This window comes from Thermobia domestica, chromosome 17, assembly GCF_964235325.1.
Source record: "Thermobia domestica chromosome 17, izTheDome1.hap1.1, whole genome shotgun sequence".
Classification (NCBI taxonomy): domain Eukaryota; kingdom Metazoa; phylum Arthropoda; class Insecta; order Zygentoma; family Lepismatidae; genus Thermobia; species Thermobia domestica.
In genome coordinates, this window is record NC_137470.1 from 150,529,445 (window position 1) to 150,544,424 (window position 14,980).

Here is a 14,980-nt window from a genome sequence, read left to right on the forward strand (position 1 = left end):
GCTCTTGTAAACAATGCGAGATATTGAAAAAAAATAATCGAAAAAATCTCCCCTTTATGGTACCCCTTTTTGATTTTTATCAAGACGTCTTTCAGTTGTGTCTGTAAAGGGACATATACAGATGTGAGGAATTACAAGGAGATTCAAGTTCATATGTGAGATGTGCTGTGTAGAGAGCGCAGGTTCAACTAGTCTATATATCAAAATGCTAGGTTTATATATTTGTCTCCAATCCTTTCGACAATGAGATCTCGAAAACCACGGGCTGTTTTGAGCCCATAAGATTAATATTGTTGCAGGCCGAAACTACGGTGTTAGGCAACCATTAGGGAAGTTACGTATGGCGGGTTGATGTTTCCCTCTCTTACTTATCTTTGATCTATTTGGACTTTAAAGTTACTTCTTTCAGAAACTTAAAAAAAATGTATCATATCATTTGATACTTTAAGTTTACAAAGCAATTCATTTTTCTCAGAAATTATGCCATGTTGTAAATTGTAAATGCACAGTATTCGACACTTGAAGTCGCTTGGGACACCATTTAATATTATTGAATGGAGCTACTTTTTCCATGGATTACTTTAGTTTGGGTGTGCTTCACATATCTTCGGAACCTGAAAAATAAGGGACACTCTGGTATAGTAAAAAGTAATCCATTATTTTGGCATGACATTGAAGGTTTGACTTACCATAGTTAGAGTGATCCGATTTAAGTCAAATATGCGCCGTTTTGTTCGATAACGTGTTACCATTTGGAAGGTAATATCATGATGCCTCTCTCATAGAAACCTTTGTCCCTAGTGGCAAAAAATTGAGACAGTCGATTTTCACAAGCCTCTCTTGAAGCGACTTTTTCACCAGCAAACGTGTTCGCCATGGACAGGAACAGATGTTAATCACTCGGTGCCACGTCCGGACTATAAGGTGGATGCATAAGAACCTCTTAACCAAGCTCCTGGAGCTTCTGGCGAGTTACTATCGATGTGTGTAGCCTGGCGTTGTCCTGCTGGAACACAATGCCTCTCCTATTGGCCAAAGCTGGCCGCTTCTGGGCGATTGCTGCCTTCAGACGGTCCAATTGTTGACAGTACAGTTCCGAGTTAAGAGTTTGGCCGTAGGGGAGTAGCTCATAGTAGATAATTCCCTGCCAATCCCACCAAACACACAGGAAAACCTTCCTGGTCGTCAATCCGGGCTTGGGCACAGTTTGCGCCGGCTCACCGCGCTTTGACGACGACCGTTTTCGCGTGACGTTGTCGTAAGTGATCCACTTTTCATCGCCAGTCACGAACCGCTTCAGAAATGGGTCGATTTTGTTGCGATTCAGCAGTGATTCGCAGATGGAAATTCGGTCCATGAGTTTTTTTTTTTTTTTTTTAGTTAACTCGTGTGGCACCCATACATCAAGCTTCTTTTTGTATCCAGCCTTATGCAAATGGTTCCACACGGTTTTTGTGCAATGTTTAGCTCTTGGGTAATCGACACATTGCTTACATGACGGTCGGACGCGACAATGTCCATGATTTTATCGACATTTTCGACACTTGTCCTTCCACTGCGTGGTCCATTTTTGACGTCAAAATTACAGGAATGGAATCGACGAAACCAAAATTGCGTGTGATTGACTGTTACAGTATCAGGACCATAAACACTATTCACATTTGCAGCCTCCTGGCTTGCGTTTTCGCCTTTATCGAAGAAAAACTGTAAAATATAGCGTATTTTCTCTTTGCTAGTGTCCATTTTGACTCGTGCTCACACAACACTGAGTCAACTCATCACAACTATCTGAACAGTGTTTGTAGTACGCAATCTCATCGTTTGAATGCCATCTCGTTGAACCCGATCGGACTTATACAACGCGAGATAAAGATCACTGAAGCCATCTATTGGCAAAATAATGGATTACTTTTCACTACACCAGATACTTTGTAAGTCGGAGATAAGTTGGAAATAGCGTCAGACGTGTGTTTGTGGTGAAGAGCTACCCCAAAACTGTATTAAATGTCCCATTCCTAATTTTTTAATTGGACCTCGATCCAATGTGGCGGACTTCAAGATGGCCGATATGATGGTACTATGCAGTAATAGATGCGTTTCTATCTCCATTACCCCTACCCAAGATGTATCTATCATTCCTTCCAACTTACATGGCATCTTTAAATGAAATCTTTAAATTTTAAGTTCCACGGTTATGCCAGCTAGGCTAAAGAGATGGTGAACGTGATGAGAAGTGAATTAAATGGTGGGATGAAGCAAGTGGGAGGAAAGGGGAGAATCCGGAGAAAACCCACGCACACGGCGTTTGTCCACCACAAAGCTAAGAAATCTAAAAATAAGGATCACCCTAAGCGTATATTATGATATGGTACAGTATTGCATTATTTCTTTGGTCCTGAATTCCAAACTATCCTATGTACAGTCAGTGACAAAAATTCTTTCCGTTTGCTAAAATTCATTTTCGGAATAACGGTGGTATTGCTAGAACGTACAACGGTGGTACGACTAGGACATACAGAGAATTACATTCTTTTTTAATTTACTGAAAACTGTACTCAAATTGTCCTTCCATTCTGAAGTTATTTACGAAACTAATTTCATCAAACGGAAAGAACTTTTGTCGCTGACTGTACAAGCATGGAAAGTTACAAGAGAATTCTATACGTCAGTCGGCCTACATTGACAGGCATGAGAGAAAAGCAATGATAAGAGATAACGAGGAAAAGGTATTTATATATGTTAATCGTTTCAGCAATATATTCCAACTTAGTATTTGTCCCGCTATTGATACCGAAAGTGATTAAATCTACCATTTTTGTTTCAATATTGGACCCCTATGGAGCAAAAACGGTAAGAGAAGTGCTTTTGTGCACGCAGCGTTTCAAGAATAAGAATTATCACCCTTATTCCTGTTTTGACACCAGAAGTGTCAGATCTGTCACGTTCTATTTCAATATGAAATTTGTGTTGTGCCATCAACGGGTGTTCTGTTTGGGTATGTTAAGACACATGACAAATCTCGCAACATCAAGCCAAGTGTATCATCGAACAAGGAATGATTCCAACATGACAAAGCTCCTGGACACTCTCTGATCGTAGTTTTCAGAAAAGAAGTTTTGAGGTCGCTGAAGTGGCTGCGGTCCACCACCATCAACTACTTTTTATGATGGACAGACTTCCTTGTATTGCTACACCGAACTACCTTTTTGCGGAATCTCAAGATACAAGTGTCTACGCGTCGTTAAACTACAAATGAGCATTTGCGTGGTACTGTAAAAATGGCCTTCCGACCTTTGGTTCCAATAAACGCTCAGGTTCATGTGGCGAAAGTTGTACAGCGGGGGACACTTCTAAATGGTACACCTTAGCCGTAAATCTCCATATGGCTGTACCATTTAGAAGTGTCCCCTGCTGTACAAGGTATGATCAAAAAGTATGGTGAATGTAGTTGCACAGCGTCATCTATCGATGTTGTTTGCATTTCAACTAGTAAGCCCGGTAGCCTAAACCTCTGGTATAGTCAGTGTCGAGTTTGAACGAGCTGTGACATGTTAGCTTCCAAGGGTAGAAAAGTGAGGATGTGTTAAGTGTCTCTGTCGCACGCCAACGTTAAGGTTTGTTATAAAGCTACAAAAACGTGCCAAGGAAGCTCACGAAATGTCAAAACCAGTGTATGACGATGAAGCAGTGTCATTGAAGACTGTTTACAAGTGGTATGAGCGATTCAAAAGCACCAAGGATTTGGTTAAAAACGAGCAACGATCGAGACGTTCTTCGACGTCAAAAACAAGTGAGAACGTGCAAAAAGTGACACAAATCATTTGTTTAAACAGGTGAATGACTATTCGAGAGCTTTTCGAAGAACTGAACATCTCGTATGAGACTGTGAAAAGCATTTTGACCGCCGATGAAATGGGTAAATGGCTTTTTGCTTCATCTCGAAAACGCCCCATGCCACACCTTCCTTTTGATCCGCGAGTTTTTGGCCGAAAAAAAAATATTCCTGTCCATTCACATTCGCTTTGCTCTCCAAACTTTTGGCTCTTCCCAAAAATTAAAACTGTACTTAAAGGAAAACGTTTTCATGCCATTCCTGACACTGAGAGGACCACGATTGAGCAGCTGAACGCCCTTCCAAAAGAGGCCTTCCAGAAATGCTTCCAGTCATGGATTCAATGTTGGGATAAGTGCATTGCTAACCAAAGACAGCTTAGCCTTTGAAGGAGACTAAATCAAATTCCATGTAAGCATATTACTCTGTTTCTAATAAAATTATTCATCGTATATTTTGATCACACCTCGTAGATGCACCGATACACATACTTTCAATTAGAATTCCTAAAATTTAAATCGACCTTTTCACCATTCAAGATTAAGAGCTGTTACGATTCTTCTTCGACATGCTCTGAATCTGACTGGCTGATACTTGGGATTCGAATGTCAACACAGAATATACGAAGAAGCACATAAATCTTTCTTGTCTTTGCTGATCAGTGTTCTGGCAAAGAAATATCACGAATGTTTCCGCATTATTGTCAGATATAGATATTTTACAGATAAGTAATTCTTTTTCACGCAGTCCCTAATATTCAATTGTCATCCTTTCGTATTACAGCTTTGGACAGTGGTGCTATTCAGCCGGTTCGCACCGGTTTGCTACAACCGGTTGTTAAAATATTTTGAGTTTGGAGAATCGTTTGTTATACCCTGACACAACTGTAAATTTTACCCAGTTATAGTCAGGAACAGTAAATTTTAGTTTAACTTTCTTTGTTTTTAGAAATTCTTACAGCTGCAGTTTAAACATATGTACCGTGTTATGCAAAAGTGAACTAAGCGCCAAATTTTGAAAATCCACGTAAATGCGACGATTGGTTCCTGATAAGCATTAAAACGTTTTGCACAATCGAAAAGAGAGGGAAATGAACACCTTTCCAAGAAAAGAAACATAATTTCACTTTTGATTACGGCTACACTAATGCTGGACATCAACCTTTAAACGTAATTTTCTCAAAAGTATGAAAGTGGCGCTTAGTTCGCTTTCGCAGGACACGGTATATATGATCTTTCAGAACAAGGTACACTCATGTCCAAAATGATTGTCGCATATCTATAACTGTCTTCTTGTAAGTTATAATTTGATAATGATTTTGCAGGGTACTTTCAATACTGATACTATGTGTGTAATCGAGAAATGTATAGGTGTGGTAAATTTCATAGGAGAAGAGTTATAAATACGAAAATTAGAATGAATAAAATAGAATGTCTCTTAATGAACAAGAAAGTTTTATTTTCGTTTTATTGTTCTTATTTACTGCTCTTTTGACATGAAATTTGCCACATACATGTCTTTGCCGATTATACACATACTAACATTGTAAGAAATACCAGGCGAATTCGTTATCAAATTATATTCCTACAACAACATATTTATAGACATGCGACAACAATTTTGGACATGAGTGTACATAAGCGTTTATTTCTTACTCTCAAATGCTCAGATATCAAGAATGAGAATTGAAATCACTTCAGTGTTGCTATTTATATTTGGAACGCATATATACCATTATCGACAATTGTTGTTCCATTGCTGGACTAAGGTTTTTCCCATACTTTTTGACAACCATCTATCTGGCATAATTCCTTTCTAAGATATTCGCAGTGCTACCTAATTTTTTCACACCATCTTGTATTAGGATGCTGTGTAGGTCCCTACTTGCTACTTATGGTATCCAGTAAACAATTTGCTTTTGTCGTACTTCGTATGGTTTGTTTCGTATGGGAGTTATATCTACAGTATATATCTACCTACCTATCCATCTACTCTCTCTCTCTCTCTCTCTCCGACCGGTCAATATATATATAACCGGTTGTTAAAAAAATTAGCATAACACCACTGGCTTTAGAGTGCGATTGGAAATTTACTCTAAACTGGATTCACTGTTTCCGTAAAGTCACTCCTACGGAAGTATGGAATTTACAATTTACAAACAAACATGAATTCTTGGAATAACATCCCGTTGCTTAACGGTCATAATAATTTTCTCTGAAATGTGACACGTGTGTTCAAGGGAAAGCCCCGAACACTTCAAAGAAAAACTTAGTACATAATACTTGCTGTGAATGAATTACTTCGTAATAAAGCAAGTTGTTCTCTGTAATAATACATTCAGTAGGCAACTTTCTAGAGGAAGAAAAGAATGAATACATTTGAGGCATTGCCGTAATATCTTCACACAATCTGATACATGACCTACAAATTGTGTACAGTTCTTAAACATTGGATAAGTCAATAAATCTACAATGATATTCCCGTTTAAGAAAAGCAAATGTTCAAACATACTACATATACAAATCAATGCATCTCAACGAGCATAACCAAGATGATACAAGAGCCGTTCGGAAAGTAACCTCCGATTGGTTAAGAAAGAAATACCAAAGTAAATAAGAAGAATTCATTATATATGTCTAAAAACTAATAGTTTGCTTTATTTTTCAATATAGTTTCCAGTTATAGCATGTATGGTTACTTTGGGACCCCGTATTTCGGAAATTTCTGCGTATGGGCCCAAACGCCAAAATATGTTTCTCCTACTTCTGTCTCCTGTAACACATATCCGGACCCCAGCCAAATCGGTTTAGTACAAGTAACGTCATTCGCTTCCTATTTATAGTATGTAGGGCCACTTTGGGGCCCCGTATTTCGGAAATTTCTGCGTATGGGTCCAAACGCCAAAATACGTGTCTCCTACTTCTGTCTCCTGTAACACATATCCGGACCCCAGCCAAATCGGTTTAGTACAAGTAACGTCATTCGCTTCCTATTTATAGTATGTAGGGCCACTTTGGGGCCCCGTATTTCGGAAATTTCTGCGTATGGGCCCAAGCGCCAAAATACGTGTCTCCTACTTCGGTCTCTTGTAACACATATCCGGACCCCAGCCAAATCGGTTTAGTACAAGTAACGTCATTCGCTTCCTATTTATAGTATGTAGGGCCACTTTGGGGCCCCGTATTTCGGAAATTTCTGCGTATGGGCCCAAGCGCCAAAATACGTGTCTCCTACTTCGGTCTCTTGTAACACATATCCGGACCCCAGCCAAATCGGTTTAGTACAAGTAACGTCATTCGCTTCCTATTTATAGTATGTAGGGCCACTTTGGGGCCCCGTATTTCGGAAATTTCTGCGTATGGGCCCAAGCGCCAAAATACGTGTCTCCTACTTCGGTCTCTTGTAACACATATCCGGACCCCAGCCAAATCGGTTTAGTACAAGTAACGTCATTCGCTTCCTATTTATAGTATGTAGGGCCACTTTGGGGCCCCGTATTTCGGAAATTTCTGCGTATGGGCCCAAGCGCCAAAATACGTGTCTCCTACTTCGGTCTCTTGTAACACATATCCGGACCCCAGCCAAATCGGTTTAGTACAAGTAACGTCATTCGCTTCCTATTTATAGTATGTAGGGCCACTTTGGGGCCCCGTATTTCGGAAATTTCTGCGTATGGGCCCAAGCGCCAAAATACGTGTCTCCTACTTCGGTCTCTTGTAACACATATCCGGACCCCAGCCAAATCGGTTTAGTACAAGTAACGTCATTCGCTTCCTATTTATAGTATGTAGGGCCACTTTGGGGCCCCGTATTTCGGAAATTTCTGCGTATGGGCCCAAGCGCCAAAATACGTGTCTCCTACTTCGGTCTCTTGTAACACATATCCGGACCCCAGCCAAATCGGTTTAGTACAAGTAACGTCATTCGCTTCCTATTTATAGTATGTAGGGCCACTTTGGGGCCCCGTATTTCGGAAATTTCTGCGTATGGGCCCAAGCGCCAAAATACGTGTCTCCTACTTCGGTCTCTTGTAACACATATCCGGACCCCAGCCAAATCGGTTTAGTACAAGTAACGTCATTCGCTTCCTATTTATAGTATGTAGGGCCACTTTGGGGCCCCGTATTTCGGAAATTTCTGCGTATGGGCCCAAGCGCCAAAATACGTGTCTCCTACCTTGGTCTCTCGTAACTCATATCCGGACCTAAGCCAAATCAGTTGTTTACACTTGGGACCGTTTCCTCGTTAGTTCATACACGGCACAAAGTTCCCGATGAATAGTTGCTGCCGAATATTGTTTCGCCATAAGAAGACGTATAACAGATCGCACCTCATACTTGGCATTTTTTTTTCAGCACACATTTTGAGACGCTACAAAAGTGGAACTAGTGATCGGACAACCTTCATTCTACCACAGCTGGATGCAGACTGATGTGCCGCGCACTAGAGACCTGCACGGGCCGAATTTTTCGGCCCGAGCCCAATCCAGCCCGAACGTACCTAGGCCCGGCCCAGCCCGGGCCCGAAAAGTTTTGGAGATTTTCGGCCCGAGCCCGGCCCGGCCCGATAAGTTTTTCAAAATTCTTGGCCCAAGCCCGGCCCGGGCCCGATAAATTTTAAAAGTTTTTGGCCCGACCCCGGCCCGATATTTTTTTAATTAGCTCGAGCCCGAATCATTCTCGAAATTTAGTACTAAATTTGACCTAACCCTCAGAAACATTTTCTAAACTTTGGTTCACAACCTGACGCTTGCCTTCCGAATGGTACTATTGCCTGTTAGAACATTGCCTGTCATCGAGAGAACAAAAACTCCATTCCCTGTAACAAAAATCTAACTTGATTGATTTTTAGCATAAAGTGAAGATGGCAATATTGTTTTGCGACAGGCAAAACATTCCCACCTCTTCTTGTCATATTTTGGGTTTAGTGAAGGTAAAGGTCAGAGCTCAATTTACCGCATAATGCCTGCAATCCTCTATAGTGAAAGTGGAGCCGCTAAGCAACAGAAACTGTAAATAGCTATTGCATTCTTTGTTACATTTTTCACGGACACACTTCTTCAACATTTGGCTTTATTCCAATTTAACGAAAGTCAATAATTATTAAAGAATTGTAATTGATCGGCCCCAGCCCGGCCCAACCTGAAGAGAAATCAGTGTCGGCCAGCCCAAGCCCGGCCCGGCCCGAAGAAATAACATTGTCGGCCCGCCCAAGCCCGGCCCGACCCAAAGAAATAACAGCGTTGGCCCGCCCAAGCCCGGCCCGCGGGCCGGGCCGGGTTTCGGGCCTCGGGCTGGGCCCGGCCCGTGCAGGTCTCTACCGCGCACGTCTGTGCAAAGGTGGTAATGTTGTCTCCAATACTTCACGCACAGTGACCAATCAGAGGTTACTTTCCGAACGTGCCTCGTATTACTGAGTGTTAATCCTTATGTAGGGGGTCTATAGTTTTTGAGAAAGTCGAGAGGAGCTTTTTTTATTTTATTTTATTTTTGTAGAGCTAAAAATTGATGTACGATAACCACGGCACCTACTGAAAGGAAACCAGGAGCGCATTTATGTAGGGGGTCCACTGAATCCAGACCTTCCAAAATTTGGTAACTTAAGATATATTTGTATACTTTCTTAATGAAATTATACTTGTTGAGCGGAGAAATCCTAAAGATTTTGATCTTCATCTGTTCTCCTTATTTGCTTGAAACAAAGCCTTCACGAGTATGCTCTTTAGGCTAAGGGAGATGATTATTAAGGCAAGTGAATGATGATGCAAGAATTTGTGGAATGAAAAAGTGGGAGGAAACGGGAGTACTCCGAGAAAACTCACGGACACGATGTTTTCCACCACAAACTCACTTGGTCAGAAATCAAACCATGGAACCCCCCACCAAAGGTAAGCGCTCTACCACTGAGCCACCATGCCTTCCTACTCTTTTTCCTCTTTTGAAAACAATCTAGTTCTGTTATTGAGGTAAGGTGATTTTGAGTTTTGCGTCGCTTGCAGCATCGACCCCATGGCGAAATCGCGATCGAAAAGTGGGCGGCCCACAGCGGACGGTGGCGGGCCGCCGGTACATAGGATCATACACGACTATGTACAGAAAAAAACATCTTTTTACCGGCTCGGATCAGAGTAGCCAGTAGCCACCGATCTTTTGCTGATTGTATGTCGGCAGAAACGCGACGTCGCGGCAGGGCTGGTCATAGATCCAACTCTCTGCCGAAGAAACTGAGATCCTGTGTGCCGCCGTCCTTTTCCGAGACGACTTAGCCGCTAGGCCGCCTAATTCTCGACTCTAAACCAGCCTTTGAAACGCCATATTGCCTATCGCTACGTCGCCGTTTTGTCGACCGTAAATCAATCGTCGGAATGTTGTATTTTTGACGTCTTTCTATAACCATTGCCGTAGGTTTCCCGCGCCTTTGCCGACCCAAAATCGACCTGTGGGAAGTTGTTTCGACGATGTGTCGGCACGGCTACTTTCGTAGCTTATTTTCCACGAGTCGAACAGTCTCGGATGACAGTCGGACAGTCTCGGACAGGTGAAACCTAGACCTATGAAGATGATGATAAACATACGAGAAAGACTAAGTATAATAAAAGGAACGAAGATGAAACAATTGTAGACTAGAGTAAGCTAAACTTGAGTCGGGAATAGAATAGAATAGGAAAATTAGAAGATGAACAAATATTAGGTAGTTAGGAGTTTATATAAAAAATATATTTTTTCCTTCTCTTTTTTTCTTTGTTGATTTTGTCTAAATTTATCTTTTGTTGTTTCTTAGTGTTGTGGTTTCGTCCATTTTTCGTATCCTTCGTCCCTATCTACCCTTGTCCAAATAGAAAAACAAATGAATGATGAAAAAATAATAAAGCAAAGAAGATTGCAATGATGATAGCCCTGTTTCGGTTAAGCTTTCAGGTGCCGAAACTGAAAGGCGCGATCTGAGCAAAAAAAAAAAAGTCTCGGATGGCCCTTTCGCTGCGGAGGCGGACATCGGGGGGAATTCTCTATGGGGGAGGCTATATGAGACATGAACTTTCTGATTAACGTGGAATCCGAACCACTTGAGCTCTCGCCGGGAATCGAACCCGAGTTTCCCACGCCAAAGGCTCGTACGCTAACCGCTTAGCCATGAAGGAGCTCTAGTTCTATTACTATTTCTGGGAAAATAGGATACAGTACTTAATCATTACATATCGTTCATTTAAGGTGCAGAATAGCACCTGTTCAATACTACATGACGTACTGTCTTGTAGTATTTAAGCACCCGCAAACTTGAGACCCCTCCCAAGAAAAACATTCTGGGTGCGCGCCTAAATGAAACTACCCTCATCAATCTTTCATTATGATAGTAGCTTGAATACAATTCATAGGTTAATCTATGTATAAAAAATGAAAGTCACTATGTTTGTGACTCTTGAACAACCCGACCGATCTCGATCATATTTTCAACATAGATGAAGTTCGGACCTGGGATGGTTTTTATCATTTTGCTTTGACAGTACAACTTAGAAGACGGGGATATATTTTAAAATTGATTTTAAAAAAAAAATACGACCGACATTAGTGTCGAATCCATAGTTTTCGGCATCACTAAGACGAAGAGTGGCATTTCCGATGCCGTTTAAATCCAAATTCAGCCTTGCAACTTGGGGAAGGAAGAGGGGAGATATATAAAAGTCATCAAAAATGACCGATATTAGTGTTGATTCCATAGTTTACGGGGTCGCTGAGATGAACAGTGACACTTCAGATGACGTTTAAATCCACATTCAGCTCTTTATATCCAAAATGAGGCGTATTCTCACAGTGCGAGAAAAAAAAATATGATTAACTCTTCAACTTTAATTTTTGTTGATGTATATTATTGTCAAAATATAAGACAATTGTAAAGCGATAGCTCACATCAAGCTAAAAAAAATGATATATTTGAGGATAAATTCTGATGTGCATTTTTCGAGAAGATCGAGAAAAACAAATATTTGTGGCCCCAATAATAATGTCCTTCGGTACCATTAATGGTAATTGATACCTTTAATTCTTATTTATTTATTAAAAGCACAGCATTATGTATTCTGAATGTTACATACAGAATTAGAATTAATTGTTCTGACGAAATTGCTGGGGGGTTTTGCACATGTTTCACAAGCAAAATTTATCACTATGAAAAACTTTCGTGCTAGAATTAACGTTGTAGCACAAAAATAAATCTAACTAACTCGGCCTATGGAACATGAAGTTTCAATGCCGCATTCACAAAAGCTCTCCATTGACGTCTGTCCTTAGCCAATTGGATCCCGTTTCTACTTTGTATTCTTATTTCTACGAGATCCATCTTAATATTGTCCTCCCATCTGCGCCTACGTCTTCCTAATGGTTGTTTTCCGATTGGTCTTCCAGTCAAGACTTTCAAAGCGTTTCTACTTTCTTCCATTCTAGCTATATGACCTGCCCATCTAAGCCTCCTAGACTTGACGACCCTAACAATGTTGGAGGGGTCCGCGGTGGCTCAGTGGTAGAGCGTTCACCTCCGGTGCTTGGGGTCCCAGGTTCGATCCCAGCTCGCGCCGTGTGGACTTTGCGGTGGACAAACACCGTGCTCGTGGGTTTTCTTGGGGTTCTCCCGTTTCCTCCCACTTTCTTCATTTCACTCATCAATCATCATCACCGTCTCCTTTAGCCTAACCGGCATAACCGTGGGACGTAAAACTTAAAGATTTCATTTTTCCTCTTTCTAACAATGTTGGGTAAACCGTATGAATTATGTAGTTCCGCGTTATGAAGTTTCCGCCATTCCTCATTCCCGTTCTTCTTGGGTCTGAATATTCGTCTTAGGATCTTGTTCTCAAATGTTCTCAAATACTTTCAGTCTACGTTCTTCCCTCAGAGTAAGCGACCATGTTTTGCAACCATACAGAACAACAATCAATCTCGTTTCCTAATTGCCGCACTATGTAGTTATAAAGTATGGAAGCACCGGAAAGACGGGAAAACCATAAAATCACTTCCATTAATAGAAGAATGGACGAGTATAAGTGTCAGGGGTCAAATTAGGATCTTTTCTCAATCGAAAAAAAAACTTTCTTATCGTGTTAGAATAGAGAATGACGTAGTAATTTTTCCTGTGTGAAAATATTTAAGGAAGAGGTTCTTCAATAAAAATTGCATTAATGTGATGTAGTAGTTACGCAATAATAAACAACCTTTCTCTTTTCTCTTTCAGCGACTGCTTTGCTTGGGAGTAAAAGGGGTTCTGTAGAAGATGTCGAAAGCAACTCCATTCCGGAGGTAAGTAGGATGGATTCATCTTATGACCTAAGATGCACACACACAGGTACAGTTTTGTTCAATAAAAACTGAACACCCATTGTCTTTCTCCTGAGAACAGCACTTTAATATCATTGGATCTGGTAGCTTCCACCAGATTAAGTCTTCAAAATAAGCGCTAAAAAGAATGTAACAAGAAGCGATAAAAGCAGAAAATAATTAAGAGGTGTTAAAAAGCAAAAATTAATAAACAGCTCTAAAAAGTTACTACAGGGTGTTTCAAAATGAATATCGGAGTTTTAAGGCTTCGTAGTATTTATCACATTTAACGTACAATTATAAATAAGACATCAAATGAAAGAGCAACTCAAACAGTTTTTGCTGCAAGTGTTCAATGAGAGCACCATTTGTCACACGGCATACATCAAGTTGATAGGCAAGAAAGGCTCATAAACTTTCCGCCGGGATGGTACAAAACACATTCAATTTACGGGTGTCTAGTTGCAGCTGTACGATCTCGTAGTGATATGCTTACCCCCAGATTCGAACATTATGGGTGTTCACATCGCCACTTAGGTGAAATGTCGATTCATCGCTGAAGACGATACGACACAGGAAATCATCGTCGTGCAGCAACATTTCATTAGTACAGTTGGCGCATAAACCGTAGTCTGTACGCTTTAGAGCTTGTAGCAACTGCAAACGATAAGGACGTAGTTTTAAGCCTCTCCTTAAAATTCGCCATACAGACAGTTGCACTGTAACTATAGATTCAGTTTTTGCAAAATGTAAAACACGAAATGCTTTCTGCTCACTAGTCGCCATCATTGCTACTAGCGCTTCCTAATGACAGACAGAGGAAACAGTGCATGTGTATGCGTACGTACAAAACTGCTTGAGCTAGAATCTCTTTCATTTAGTGTATTATAAAGGTAACCAAGAAAGTTCTGTCGCTTTTTCGCCCACCACTTTCGAACATCGATATATCACCTAAGACGTACCTGGAAGATCAAAAATAGTGCCCTTCAGCATTGATGACCTTCTACCAACGTTCTGGAAGGTCATGGATTCCATCGCGGTAGAACTTGGTGGGCCGTGAAGCGAAGAAGGTGTCAAGTTCATTTTACACCTCTACTTGGGATTTGAACTGGCGTTTTCTAGGGTGGTTGATCAAGGAATGAAAGGTGATAATCGGACGGTGCAATGTCCGGGGAGTATGGCGGATGAAATAGTGTTTCCCACCAAGGCGTAGAATGATGTCCCGGGTCATCCTAGCCAGGCGGGGCTTAGCGTTGTCTTCTAACAGGAGGACTACTTTGCGATTCAGAAGTACTGGCTCCAGAGTATTTGAGTTTTTCTTGAACACGACTCTCAACTGCTGACAGCACACAGTTGCATTGATGCTCTGACCAGCTGGTAACAGTTCCCGATGCACAATACAACAAGCAGTCCACCAAACACACAAGAGGACCTTCTGGTGCAGTGCTGGTTTCGGTTATTTTGGAACCGGTTCATGAGATGTTAACCAATGATGATGTCACCGTGGAGCTTCGTACAGGACCCACTTCCCATCACATGTCAACATCCTTTCCAGAAATGACTCCTTCCTCAGACGAGATAGCAAAGAAACACACGTGTCTGCTTGCGTTGCCTTCTGGCTCGGAGTCAAATTCTATGTGATTCATCGACCCAACTTGTAGTGCTGCCCAAGTTGATGGAGGTGCTACCGAATGGTTTCTCCACTCACACTGAATTGTAGTCCCAGTTCCTCACATTTCTGTCCACTGTTCGAATCTATTGCTGCCTGAAGATCTTCATTTTGTACATCCCGGGTTCGATTCCCGGCGGGAGCTCATGTGGTCCGGATTCCACATTAATCAGT

General features: G+C 41.3%; 1 protein-coding gene across 3 annotated transcripts in view; it reads left to right on the top strand.

The window, feature by feature from the left end:
- LOC145674409 (solute carrier family 15 member 1) overlaps positions 1-14,980 on the top strand; it is a 301,314-nt gene that overhangs the window by 44,716 nt on the left and 241,618 nt on the right. For all 3 annotated transcript variants that reach the window (XM_081744435.1, XM_081744434.1, XM_081744436.1), the window contains one exon: positions 13,055-13,119. In XM_081744435.1, coding sequence (XP_081600561.1) covers positions 13,055-13,119 — 65 coding nt within the window. The remainder of the gene's footprint in view (positions 1-13,054; positions 13,120-14,980) is intronic.